General features: G+C 39.9%; 1 protein-coding gene across 1 annotated transcript in view; it reads right to left on the bottom strand.

Annotated features, from left to right (window-relative positions):
• The window catches only part of tusc3 (tumor suppressor candidate 3), a 65,470-nt gene that overhangs the window by 36,515 nt on the left and 14,302 nt on the right, over positions 1-14,653 (bottom strand). Inside the window, exon 2 of the mRNA XM_034591321.1 lies at positions 2,801-2,970. Within this exon, the coding sequence (XP_034447212.1) occupies positions 2,801-2,970 (170 nt within the window). The remainder of the gene's footprint in view (positions 1-2,800; positions 2,971-14,653) is intronic.

Raw genomic sequence — 14,653 nt, 5'->3', positions numbered from 1 at the left:
AATTCAAATGCATTTAATACAATGTTTTCACATGTTCATATTTAGTGTGTGTTCCACAAATCCAACTGGTCTCAACTACTGACATGGACCCCAAAATCTGACTGAGCATCAGGTTTGAGAGTAAGGACAAAATGCATGGCCCCCATCTTATCTATGGAAGCAAATTCATGCATGCATGTAATATATATAATATAATATAATATAATTTAATATAAATAAACCCCACTGAACTATGCAAAATGTACCTAGTAGCCAAAATTAGGAAATATATAGAGTAGTTATTATTCCAGTAAAGGAAAGTTTTATTGAGCTACAAACGTCTGTACAGGGTTCAGCTGGAGTTGTCGCTCAACTGTTGCATCACTGTCTGCCTTCTTTTTTCAGCCACTTGATAATTTATAGGTGATGATACATTGTGTGAAAATACTCTCACCATACCATCAACACTAAGCTTGAAAATGAATATAACGTGGAGTCTGTCATCTTTGAGTAAACCTGAATTAATCCCATCTCTACTGTGAGTTTCTAATGTGAAAGGGATACTTAGTATGGACCAGCGGACAAAGCTGAAGAGTGATGTGGGAGTGAGGACCCCAGTGATTAGCCATCTTTTTTACTGCCTGACGGTCCTCTTAACGCAGACTCTCAGGTCACCATCTGACATCCATCTCTTACGCTCTCCCTCTTGCTGTCTTTTACTAATGATGTCATACAATTGCTTGTGTTAATATGATAAAACTGGCTGGGGGAATTGTAGGAAGTGGGACAAACAGACAAATAGAGAGAGAAAGAAGCAGACTGGTGAAAAGAAAAGGCAAGGTAAGGCAGGGAATATAGCTGAATGGGTAGATGCTAACAAATGAATCTGGCGATTAAATAGAGATAAGTGGGCTGTTTCCTTGATAAGAAAGGGAGCAATCGCTTCTGAGATAAACAGATAAATGTTCGCGTGTGTGTGTGTGTGTGTGTGTGTGTCTTAGGGTCAGCCCACAGAGAAAACGTGCGTAAACCTGCTTTTGGCAAGTGTGTACTTAATTATGGCCGTGCCAAGCAAACAAAAACAAAATGCGTTTGTCTCTGTGTTATTAAAATACTGTCTATTATGCCCGTCTTGGAGAAGAACTCTGGAGAAGTTCAGTAAAGCTCATCAAATATGAATAAGTAAACATACATTTGAACGTATAGAAAAATATTGTTAATTAGTAAACATTAATTTACTTCCCAAAAAACAACAGGACATGGGTCAACTACCTGGTTTATGCAGCACATGCAAAACATAATGTACACCACACAATCTAATGCGGTGAATGTCAATTAAGAAATATGACTCATAATTTATTAGAAAATTTGCTAATTTTAACTTAGCTTTACCAAATTATTATTCTTTTTAAGAGAGAGACAGTGATTTGTGGGGGAAATCAGTGATTCTTAAACATCAGGCCAGCCTCAACCTATGTATGAATGCAAAAGGGAGAAGCAAGCATGAAATATCAAACCACGTGTTCATCTAACAGATAAAGATGAGCACTGACTGCAAATCAAATGACTCAGAGAAAAATACAATAGAAATAATAAAGGGCCCTATTATTTTGGATGTATACAATAAATCTGCAGATACAAATTGGCTACATAGCTACACATTAGTTGTGTATAAAAAGTCTTGCTGTAGGCAATCCAAACAGTAGGTTGTCTTCCCCTTCACTGTTTGATGCCTTAGATTGTGGTGTTCATACCATTAACAGGCTAAAAGACAATGCCTATAATAAAAGTGGGTATGGCTGAATGATTACAATTTTTTTATTTACTGTTATGTTTGATTCTGCTCATCATGCTGCAATTTCAGTCATATGTCCCATATTCACAGCTGCCATCATGATAATAGAATATAGCATAAGTCATTTTATTCATGTTGCAACTGAGACATTAAAATCCCAGAAAAACAGTGTATGCATCAGACTTTCACTGACAAAGTAGATTTCAGGACCATGGACAGCTACACAGTCATCACAAATGAACTAGTGCTGTGTGCAGAGCTGTCCATGGTGCTGAAACATCGGGCTTGACGGAGTTAGAATAGTTTGATTCAGTTTGATTCAGATGGGAATTCATTTAAATTCTGAAGTAAAAATTTAAATCAAGTCAGTGTAATGCTTGACCTTGCCATGTCGCACTTGATTCTGCCGCATACATGATGCAAGGCTGGTTTTGTTCATAAAAAAAAAATCCAATTTCAAGCTCGCTATTGGGGTTTTGAAAAATCTCCTGAATGTATTAAAAGCCCTGAGTATGCGAGTGGGTAAGTAGGTCTTGTTGGTCTTTTTATTCATTCTCCTTTGGTTGTATGGCTGGCTGGAGTCTCTTTGATCTAAATGTCAATGTGACCCACAGGTTCCTGTTATATAAAGCTGTTTTCTGTGTTTCCCAAGAAGTGCACATCTATGTGTGTGTGTGTGTGTGTGTGTGTGTGTGTGTGTGTGTGTGTGTGTGTGTGTGTGTGTGTGTGTGTGTGTGTGAGAGGAAGAAGTATATGTACAATTTTAGATGAGTTCGAGAACACTTGTGCATGCATGTGCATGCATGTGTGTTCCCCTGTAGGTGAACTTTAGTGCACTGAGTAAGCTTTCGTGAGGACAATAGAGTTATCTCAGACAATAGAGAGGCAACAAAGGAAGGGGTGGAGGAAAAGCTGCTATGCCAGGTTGTGGCCTACAGAAGGTGCTTTGGCATTGTGTGTGTGTGTGTGTGTGTGTGTGTGTGTGTGTGTGTGTGTGTGTGTGTGTGCGTGTGTGTGTGTGCATACCGGCAGACGGAACACTGTCTTTGAGGCTGCAGGGCGGTGAACATGACGATGACAGAGTAGTTCCTGGGTGGGGCCTTGACAAAGCGACGGAACTTGTCACCGTTCATCCTCACGACCGAACGCCGAGAGGACCACTCCATCATCTGGTCAACCTTCTCCGACAGCACATTCTGAACACACAGACAAGACAAAGTGCAGAGAGGACAATGTTTGCTGTTGGGATTTTCAGATTGAATCAGAAGAGTAATTCCCGTGATTTGAACAATGCTAGGTAACAGCAGATACAAAATAAAGGCAATCGTAAACTCTGCAGATATCACTAGGATTCCCTACGGAATATATCAAAATCCTTGACTTGTGTTGGCTGAAATAAAGGCAGTGTCTCTGAAATGATATAAAGTTCCAACTATTCCATGGCCAGGAGAAGCTTTGCTGTACAGTTTATACTTGCAGCTTTAAAAGACCACAGCTGAAATAGAGCAAGGTGTTGCCGGATCCAAGTTACTAAATCTAAATTTTAATAGGTTTGACTCATGACCTGTACTGACTAATGGTATGCAAAGAATCTGGAATGCAACAAACCTAACCATTATTTACAAAAAAGGAACCATGACCTGGCAGTCTAGGTGTGTGTGTGTGTGTGCACAGAAAAATGTGCAGCTTTATGTTTGTGTATAAATTGTTGTCCGTTGTTGATTATATCCGGCCCAGCTTAGCTAAAAGGTCACTACAGAGTCAGCACAAGAACACAACACTAGAGGTAAATAACACACAGGAGACATGTGTACACACATCAGCTAGGGCCTTTGCAAGGATTCTAAAGCTGAAATGCTAATTGTGGCAAAGTCACATAAAGGGGCACGGTAATGACTAAGTGTTGCTCGTTGTGTATTCATGCACATACACAAAGTGTCCTTGTACTGTGTGTATTCCTGCCTGTGTGTCTGCATGATTTTGTTTGATTTCTCAGCAGGACACTGCTTAGTTCCCACCAGCATCAGCTTTGCCAAAACTTGAGCTCCGAACCGACGGCTGATGAAATATTGAAAACTGCTGATGAAACACTTGTTTCCCAAACTCTGCTGATCAAACTGTACAGCAGGAAAAAAATATGTCCGACAAGCATATGCAAATTTACAGTATTAAACTTTGAGGACAAATTTGAGTCTACTACCTCTTTATAGGTCTGGGCGATAAAACGATAGCGATAATTATCACGATATAACTTTTCCTCGATAGAAATATAAGACATGTCGATATAACGTCGATAGAACTCATTCCATCCATGTTGTGACAGACAACACAAACAGCCAATGATAATGAGAATAGCGCCGCACCAATCATGTGGCTGGAATAGAGTTACAGCAAAGTCATGTTAGGTTGACGGACACCGCACAGAGTTTCGGAGCAGCAGCACACGTGCTCATGTTTGGGCTGCTTCATAAAGGTGGACAACTCTGCATCGATGCAGAGACAGACACAAACATGTTTTCAACTACGGCCATTGTTTTAGCGGGTTTCCACCGCTGAATAATTATAACCAGCGCTGCTTCAGGATCAGGACAGACGCACATTAAAAGGTCCAGTCCTCCTGTATATGTCACAGTCTCTGGCGGAGTCTGCTTCCTCCTCACTCCTCCACTGACCTGCGCTCATTTTACACTTTACCAATAAACACTATCACGGATCAGATTAGGACACGTACAAGGATTTGTTTCCATATCGCCCAGCCCTACCTCTTGAGCAGCACCTTTAGTACATAAAGATGCTATTGATATGGATGAATGTCAATTTCTTCTCTTTTCTTAACTCATGTGGGGAATGTGTAATTTAAGTAAATGTTTATTGTATTTTTTGCATTGATAAAAATCATTCTACTCATAGTTTACAACAAGTAGTAACTGGGGCTCGGCATATTGGATTTGTATTATTATTTTTAAGATGAATGGTGATATAGGATATATATTTTAGAATTTTATACAAGAAAAGCTTAAAGTGATAGTTCACCGAAAAATGGAATCTACTCACCACTATGCCAATAGAGGGGTGGGTGAGGTGTTTGAGTCCACTAAACACTTCTGGAGTCTCAAAAATAAAAAACCTAAAGGCGGCTTGATGCTGAATTTGCTCTATTTTTATCAGGACATGTAACCAACAAAGCTGTGCCCATTTTATTGTTTATTTCTAAATGGATTATTATAAAGTCTTGCCCACCCGAGCCAGCTGAGTGCACTGACCTCCTCGACAAGGTTACAACAGTCTCCGTGCGTCTCATCCTCTGCTGACGACCAGCATACGCATGCAAGTCTCACATGGCAGCAGAGAGATATTGTGGGCTTTTTTGTAGCAGTACTCTTTCAAAAATTCCTTTTCCAATCTACAAGTAATTTATTCCATGATAGTATGAGCATCTCAGGCTACTTTGTGTACAGTGTCTTTCCATTTCTTCCTCCCCTTCCATCTTTCTACCCAGTAGTTCACTAGTATGGGATCAAGTAGACAGTAGCTAAATTATTTAGCACTGCACCTCACTCCTGCTGCTAATCGAGCACAAAATATATCTCTCTCTCATAAGCACGCACAGCACGCACAGCATGCGCGCACGCACACGCACACGCACACACACACGCAGAAAAAGCAGCAAAGAGAGACCGTAAGACACGTGTTAATCCTGTATTAGTTGTTCACTTCAGACAACACACTCCAGCACCAATGAGCCATGTAAAGTACGATGAGGAAAGTTCACCAAGAAACTGACTAAATACGAGTACAACACAGCACCACAACCACACACAAATGGGACTGCACGATCGCAGAAGGTATATTGTTCTTCCTGTGCACCTTTGTCTTTAATTTATCTCTAAAGTTTTTGCTCGTGTGCATTCAGCCAGAAAGGGAGAGCTGTCAGTCCTGGATGCCAATCATGCTGGCAGTAATGATGCACCGCCTTACTCACATTCTGCAAGAGCACACACACACACACACAAACAACTGAGCTGTAAATATACCAAAATATACTTGCAAGGGAAGTGTAAGCGATGATAAAGGTGCTGAAAAACAGTGGAGAGGAGGGCAGCTGACGAGGAGACGCTGTAATATACTGTAGCGCATGTTTTTAGGCATAAGTTGTTGTTTGGAAAGTCTAAATATAACCTGTCCTACCAACACTGTTTAATAAGATTAATAAGCTGAAAACTAAACAGACACACATACTAAGGTTGGGCCATCGTCCTTATGGCTGATGGTCACACACACACACACACACACACACACACACACACACACACACACACACACACACACACACACACACACACACACACACACACACACACACACACACACACACACACACACACACACACACACACACACACTTCAGCAACTCTGCTAAAATGTAAACATTTATTTTAGTTGTTTAGTACTGTTCATGTCAAAATCAACTTTTTGAGTCTTTCAATGCTGGGTATCTGCCAATATCGAGTGCGATCGCATTCTTCATTTACATTAAATAATAGCCTATGTATGTGACATTTTTATCAGCACCCAAATACTGAAGGCCATGGTTAAAAAATGAAAAGTCTGAAAGCTTAAATCATTAAATCATCAATAAAGTTTATTCCGAAGACAGTGACATGATTGAACAGGCTAAGCCGTCTTACCCTGTTGGAACAGGAGAAAAACTGGTGGTTGTTTAGAGGTGGTTCTTCTCTAACAAGCTTTGACTCGTGCTGACAGGCAGTATGCAGACACACAAACTGTTTATTGAAGGTCTATTATTCAGTTAATTATGGTTATGACGACATGGTGGACAATCAGTGTATTTATTATTTTAACTAGTGACAATGATGCTCAGAACCAGTATAAAATGAGAAGCTCAATGTTTTCCCCAATTAATTGCTATTGCTAATGATTTTTGCTCAAAGGTTAGTGAACCTGGACTCTGAGTATGAATATATTGTTTTTTGTAAGATTTGGGTGCAGTATTTTTGCAAAGAACCTACAATAGTAAAATAAAACATATATAAAAAAGGATATTTACAATCTTAGGTTGAAAAAAGTTCGGTTGCATATTTCAGGGCTAAGCAATTCCATGTTAATTTATTCCAGCTGATATTGTTTTTGAATGGAGCGATTACTAGTGTAACTTAGGTGTAACTACAGTTAATTGGCATTAAAAGTGTTTGGTTCGTCCACGTTAACCTGCAGGAGTCTCTGAACACTTAAAGTAAATAAATTCATGACGCGCGAATCTCGAAGTGTGGAGTTTTGAAATGAAGGGGCGAAATTCTGTCAAACAGCCAAGAATGACATCTGTCACAGATGGTGGGCTCCTGCAAAATATTAAGTGTCAGAAAATAATTACACGAGAGGGATGAGAATGAGTAATTCAGTCATTTGACAACACTGGCCTCTAGGAATATGAGCTGTCTACACACGTGACCGTACAAACATTCTGTAAGGCGCCAAATGCTGGTTAATTGTAAAAAAAAAAAATAACTAAGGGAGAATGGAAAAAAGATTTATTTCAAATCTATTAATTGTAAGTTTTGTTTTAGCCCTTCAGAAACCTAAAAACACTTTAAATCATGTATTGAGTTTATAATTACAACAGGTAAACATGGTAAAACTGTTGTTCTTGTATAACAAACATTAACACAGAAGCTGAAAAGGAAACACCTTGTGCTAAAAGAGGAAGCTCATTAAAAACAAAATGCCTGCCACTAACCATGATGGATTCAAATAATATGCCTGGTTCAGCTGAGGTACTTAGGTCAACTATCTAAGAATTCATGGTCGTATCTATTTCCTGTATTAAGACAGAATGATGCCTGTAATCTGCAAAGTAGTTAAAACTCTCATAAAGAGCACTTTCTGCACGGAGCTCTTTGAATATTTTATGTTAGACTCCCTCACATCAGTGTTATGACTCCCTGCTTCATCTGATCCACATACACAAACATGTACAATACATAAGCTCTCCAAACAGCCTAGGACCATTAAGGTATTTATTTTCTACCCCAGTGAGCACAGAGGGCACTAAAATGAATCACATCTACACTGAGTGAGTAAAGCCATTTTCAGACATGACCTCCGGGTAAAATCCAGAGAACGGAGTTTACCCGTAGTCTCCCTTTCACACATGCACAACATTTTTGCGTCAGGCCCGTGTTAAAAGCGTCCTCAACATGCCAAATGGACTTCTCCTGGATTTCTACAGACTTTATACTAGAAGGTCAGGTGGAGAAAGACAAACATGCACCTCCTCCGTGGAAAATACAGAGCATCACACACACACACACACACACACACACACACACACACACACACACACACACACACACACACACACACACACACACACACACACACACACACACACACACACACACACACACACACTTCAAAAGTATGTTTTTCTTTTCCAATTATCTGCTTTTCAGCTGCTCCCTGTTACTTCCACATTTCTTGCAACACAAAGTATGTGCAGTGAGCTGAGAGCCCGATTATGCAGCTAAATAAAGAATAAGTAAACAGTAAATTTTACTTTAAAAAAAACAAACAAATAGCAGCAGTGTCGAAAGGAAATATGATGAGATGCACAGACGGAAAATAGGAAACATAAAAAGGAAGACATGGAGAGTAGGGCAGGACTGACTCAAGTACTGATGACCTCACAGTTAGAGGCTATAGGGGACATCAGAGAAGTTCGTCAGCCAAACAGTTAGTCAGGCATAGAGTCACTACACCCGACGGCCAGTCAGCCCGAGAGCTGTCACACAAAAGGTCAGTCGCCCAGCCAGATGTGTAACCAATAAGCCACATAATTATTTATCCAGGGAGCGAATCAGCTCAACAGCACATCAATGAGTTGACGTCAGTCACTCAAAGATTCAGTCAGTGAATTAAGGAAGCAGTCAGGTGGTGACTGTCAATCAGCTACGTTGTTCCGTCAAATAATGAGTGAGCCGAGTATTTTAAGAGCTGACCTACACTCAACATGCCAGAGAGGACAGACACGTCACTTCCTGACACATCCCACCCTCTCTCTTTAATTCATTTTAAATTGTATGGTCTACACCAGTGGTCGCCAACCCGTCGATCGCGATCTACCGGTCGATCCCCCAGTCTTCACTGTCGATCCCCCAACTCTCTGGACTCACTGGCTGTCGTCGCGCCGCAGATCAGCTGTGTGTCTGTTCTCTGTTTTTCACACGCGCTGTGTGTCCGCTACTGGCGTTGGAGTTGCAGGTTTATCTCCTGCATTTCCTTCAAGAACAAGTTGGTTCATGTACTAAAGTAAATGTCAAGACTCTACGGTATGAAGATGCGCATCTTTCGGTCTGTCGATAACAATCAAAGACCCATCTTTAACCTGATTCTTAATGTTTATCTGATGAATTTATGTCACAAACAAATGGTTGCAACACTTTCTGTATGCCTTTTCAAAATAAAAGCACTCCCGTGTTTAAAAAGGGGTTATTATTGTGAAATATTTGCAAGAGCTGAAGATGCACGGCTTCATACTGTGTAGTACTGGTGTTTATGTTCGTACAAGGGACTTCTTTCATACAGGGTAATAATCATATTTGTGGCCATATTCAAATCAAAGCCTATATGTAAAACATACAGTAGCAGCTCCTCTGCAGAACATGTTGTGGAACTGAGAAGCTGCATATTTTGCATTGTAAATATAAATTGATATTAATTTGAATATTGTGCATTGAATAGAAAAAGTTGCACAACTGCCCTTCTTTGTGTATATTTATTTCTTGTACATTCAGCCTTTAATGAAATGTAATGTAATGGTAGATCTCAGCTTAAGTTTGGAATTAAAAAGTGATCTTGGGCTCGAAAAGGCTGGTGACCACTGGTCTACACATTAGAGAAAGCCCCGCTGTTGTAAACCTATATTGTTGCAACATTTAAATGATGTACATGAGTTTGATTTTCATACCTGTATAAAAGAAAATAGCACTCTCGTCAAGAACAAGCCGAAAAAACATAGACAGAGGAAGTGCTGAGGATCTGGTTTTTAAGACTAGGTAGTAATCAATATCAGGGCATAACATTCACCACCACAGTGGAGCACTTTTAAGTGTCTTGTAGTTACTGGGGACGGTCTAGATTTACCCAGCCAGCGAAGGGTTTGATCTGTGAACCCTCATCTTGTCAAGCTAGTATTTGTTCAACCCAAAATCCCTTGCTCCGAGCAGCCTAAACAGAGGTCTATTGTAAGTGAATGGGTCTCGGCTTGGGCCATCAGGCTCCTTTACAGTTTCCTCTGATTCACCCATTGAAAGGGGGATTACTGGAAATTGGCTTCGTGTAACAAGGAACAAAGAGTCATCCATTATCACCCACACTCACTCTCTCTCTTTCTTCTCTCTGTCTCTGAGAGAGAGAGAGAGAGAAGAAAGAGAGAGAGTGAGAGAGAGAGAGAGAGAGAGAGAGAGAGAGAGAGAGAGAGAGAGAGAAGTACTGCCCTTTGTAAAAACCAACAAAAACTTGCAGCAAGTCTATTTCTGGTGTCCTCATGATGACTTAGGGGCTTTCTGTGTTGAGCTAAACTGAAAATAATTAAAACACAGAGACACACACGCATGCAAAAAGAAAGTATAGGAGCGTATAGAACAAATGAGAGGGTAAGAGAAAAAGCAATATTACTCAGAAATTTTGTTGTTTTTTTAACTTTATTCCTGTGTTTAAATTAAATAACAAATGTAGGGGCAGAAGGTGACCGAGAGGTTTAAGACATAGAGGACGAGAGGATTTGATTAAGCAGAAAGCGGAGACAGGAGATGCACTGAAAGCAGTATGTGAAATCCTGTGAGTAAAGGGACAAAGGGAAGAGTTATTACAGTGAGATATAAAAACATATACCATCACAAATTTTGACAGTGTTTCTGTGTGAGTCAGTTTGTCTGTCAGCGTTATTGTTTCCTTCTCTCACCTCTATTGAATCAAACCAACATGCTTTCATTGTGTCAGTTCCGCGTTTGTCAGCCCATAATCTGTGATTCACAGAAACACCATGACTTGTCAGTGAAAGGGGGGTGAGCAGGATTTGTCAGCTTATCGGCCTAATAACAATTATTTGAAATATATGCATTTTCCCCTGCCTTTGTCCATGCATCTTCCTGTCTGTCACCCTTCGGTGATTTTATTTGTATATCTTTCCCCGATTAGTACCAGTCTCTGTGTCTGTCTCCATGATGCTTACAGAACATCTTAAGATTGTTTTTTATTTTTTCGCTTATAGATTACAGCTTCTCTCCAAACCTCCCAGACACACGGTGTGACATTTTAAATCTTCTGTCATCTCCTTTCCCTGAGGAGCTTGTCAAAGATCTTCTGTGTATTTTTGTGGTTTAGGGTGTATATGAGTTTCAACAAGTCAACTTTTAAACTTTAAAATACCAGTTATAGGGGGAGATATGTCTAACTTTGAAGCTGAAATAAAAAGTGAATATGATAAAATGGTAAAAAGCATTTGTGTGGATGACTGGGTTGAAATTTCATTGGGAGGACACCACATTACAATACAACACAATTAAGACAACAAGTTTAGAAATTACAATGATGTTATGTGTTCACCGTTTTAAGATATTGGTTTCTTTTGTTTGTTTGTTTGTCAGCAGGATAACAACTTATTGGACATGGTCCAAGAAAGGACCTAATAAAATGCATCTGTACATCTTGAGTAAGATATTTGTGATTGTGGGTAAGAGGTGATAAAATTGTTCATCGCCACATTCAAAAACACATAGAAAAATAAAGTACAGTATGAACAATGCATTGTGTTGTGTGGCCATGCAGACAACAAGCGAACCAGTTGGCTTCGTCATTGGAAACGTCAACAAAAGTGTGGGTTTGATTTATTCTACTTGCATTAATCTGTCACACCATAGGAGCAGAATGCTGAGGCTAATTGTTTAGTCACTCTGCTTGACCTGGACTCACCCCTTCTTCCCCCTTTATTAGTCTTTTCCTCTGTGTTTGCAGATATAATTTCTCTGGGGAAAGCACAGAGCGCCGATTGGGTTTATGGGGCATCAGTGCAGTTTGATTTTGTTATAAAGGCATCCCAATAAAAACTGGGGACGGACACGAAGGCCAAGAGGCCAATCCTACTGTAAAAACAATAGGGACTTAACGCAAGCACTCAGGGAGCATATGGTCACTATACTGTTTCCCGCAACAATGCCAAAAAGGAGGAGAGGACAATAAATGAAAATATGTGGGGGAAACGGGATGAGTAAGGCAGAAGAAAGGAGGAAAATCACCAGAGCAAGTTAAAACTAAGAAGAAAGAAAAAAGAAGAGAAATCTGCAGTTACATTAAGAATAAAGCCAAATTAGTACAGACACTAATTAAAATAGCAGAATATGGAGATGCAGGCCTAACATGCGGGTAATGTTATCTCTTCAGGTAGGGAATTTTAAGTATACCTACCTAGCAATATTTTATGCTGGTAATACCAAACACAACTCATCATGACAAGAGCTGCAAATTGGAAAACAATCATGTCAAAAGTGAGTTATGATGTGAAAGATTTAGCAAGCAGCTACTGGGCAAAGTTGATATTAGTGTGCATCAGTTACGGATTTCTAATTTATTTAATACCCTTTAAGCTCCTAATCAGTCCTTAACACCAGGCACCAGCGAAGCAAAGGTAAGAAAGTTGGCAAGCCATGCGACATCTTCACATGGCAGAATGGATATGGATATTTATCAGATAACTGACTTGAAATCCAATTTCCAAAACGCTCCTTTATGTGATAAATTAGCTGACTATAGGTAAAGGAAAAATCAATAGACTTCAGGACTCAGACGTGAATCTCACTTGAGTTCAGATTTTAAGTGATGCCCCCAATTATATATATATATATATATATATATTCTTATTCATGCAAAACCCCTGTTATCCATTTATACCTGCGTTTCTCTCTTTTTTTAAGTTTCTCTCCTTCACACTGGCCAACAGCGAAGATTCCGGTTCCAAAGGTTTTTAATAATTTCTTGGGGTAAAGAATTTACCTCTGTATTGAGGAATTTGTGCATAGAAATATCTGATATAATAAATCGTAACTTTTTGTATCAGTTCTACAGACTAACTTTTAACATCGGTTGCGCTGGTGCACCCTGCACCCAAAAATGTTCACTGCGCCATTTGGCACCGCAGTAATACACCTATTATACCTTATCTTGACAGTTCCCATATGCATTGGTAATTTATTTAGGGCTGGGTTTGATTCCATTTGATTTGTTTGAATATCGATTTAGTTAAGTATATTTCAGTGTACAATAATTTTGCCTGAATATGAAAGAAATTTACGAAAGCTGTAAACTGAACAAGGAAACTTGGTGCATTCTCAAAAATACTGAGGTAGGCCCTTCACAATAATCAATGTTGTGTTTGTGTGTCTGCTCAGACACTCAGACAGAGACTCTGACACGCTACAAACCAACCACTGCTTCTGCTCAGATCCTGAAGCAGCGACGCTAATCGTTTCACAGCATTGGTCCGTAGTGGAAACTCTGTATTCACACTTTCTGTTTCCACTGTTCGAATATACATCACCTCGTTCACCTCCTCCTCTCCTTCACATGTGTCAGTGCGTGAGTGAGTGGGGGGCGGGGCCAGCCAGGAGCCTGTGAGTGTAAACTCCGCAGTGGAGATGAGAAGAGGATGCGAAACGACTCAATCAAATACAGAGTAATACCAGCTAAATGCTTGGCACACCGATGAGACAAAAGAACATTTTAGTCGCACATTACAGATTTAAATGGTCGCACTCTGGAGGCCTGTAGTAGTATAGTAGTATTGCAATAATAATATTGTACATTTCTTACAAAATCCCATGGTACACCTGGACTTGCCTGGCACACCATTTGGGAACCACTGACTTAGACTCAGACTTAGTAACGGGGACTCAACTTAGACTCTTCTTTGGTGACATGTACTAAGACTAGGACTTGAACACTGGGGACTCAAGACTCAACTCAGGCTTAAGGTTCAGTAAGTGTTACTCTAACTCTAATTGAGGTCAAAACAAACCATCCAAAGCAGCCGTACTTTTCTGCCCAAACTAAAAGGAAGACACTGCAGGGCAAAAACAGACAAAAAGAAAAATGTATTTGGACCTCACTTTAATGCTGAGAATCTTCAAAAAAGAGAACCCATAAATTGAGTCCTGGAGGTGTGGCAGTTGCAGCAAAGTCATTTCATTCTCACATAGCTGATTCGTCACAATGTAGGGGGCATGATGCCATTAAGTGTTACACTGCCTTTTATCCCTAATTCAGCTCCCTCGCACTGTGAAGTGGGCTAAAAGGAAACAATTAATAACACAGATTCCAGATTCTACATCTTTGGGGTCGTACTCACACTGGGGCTGTATGTACTTGTGCGCACAGTGCTTTTTGTCTGCCTGCATTATGTGCTTGGCTTCAAATATGTATGTGTGTTTCTGATGAAATGATTCAGGCAGAAAGATTACAATTTTGCATTCCACTCGCTTAGCAATTTGCATTGGGGAGGCTGTGGTTGGTCTTAAGGTTTAATTAAGCACCGACGAGAAAACAGAAAATGAGGCAAAGCTTGCTTTGAATCCTTCGAAAACCCATCTTACATAAAATTAGAATGAGAAATTCCCCAAGTATTTCAATCAAAGGATCTCAAAAACTATGAGTACATTTTCAGAGAAGAGATGAGAAGGAAGGTTATAGACAAATTCAAAGTTCGCACTGAGCCCAGTTCAATGCTACAGTATAAAAAAACGAATTGACGGATGCAAGAAGAAACAGAAGTGAAAACAGTCACTTTTCCCTTTTTTAAATTCGGCTTTA

This window comes from Hippoglossus hippoglossus, chromosome 1 (genome assembly GCF_009819705.1).
Source record: "Hippoglossus hippoglossus isolate fHipHip1 chromosome 1, fHipHip1.pri, whole genome shotgun sequence".
NCBI lineage: Eukaryota > Metazoa > Chordata > Actinopteri > Pleuronectiformes > Pleuronectidae > Hippoglossus > Hippoglossus hippoglossus.
This window is presented reverse-complemented; position numbering and strand designations above follow the sequence as displayed.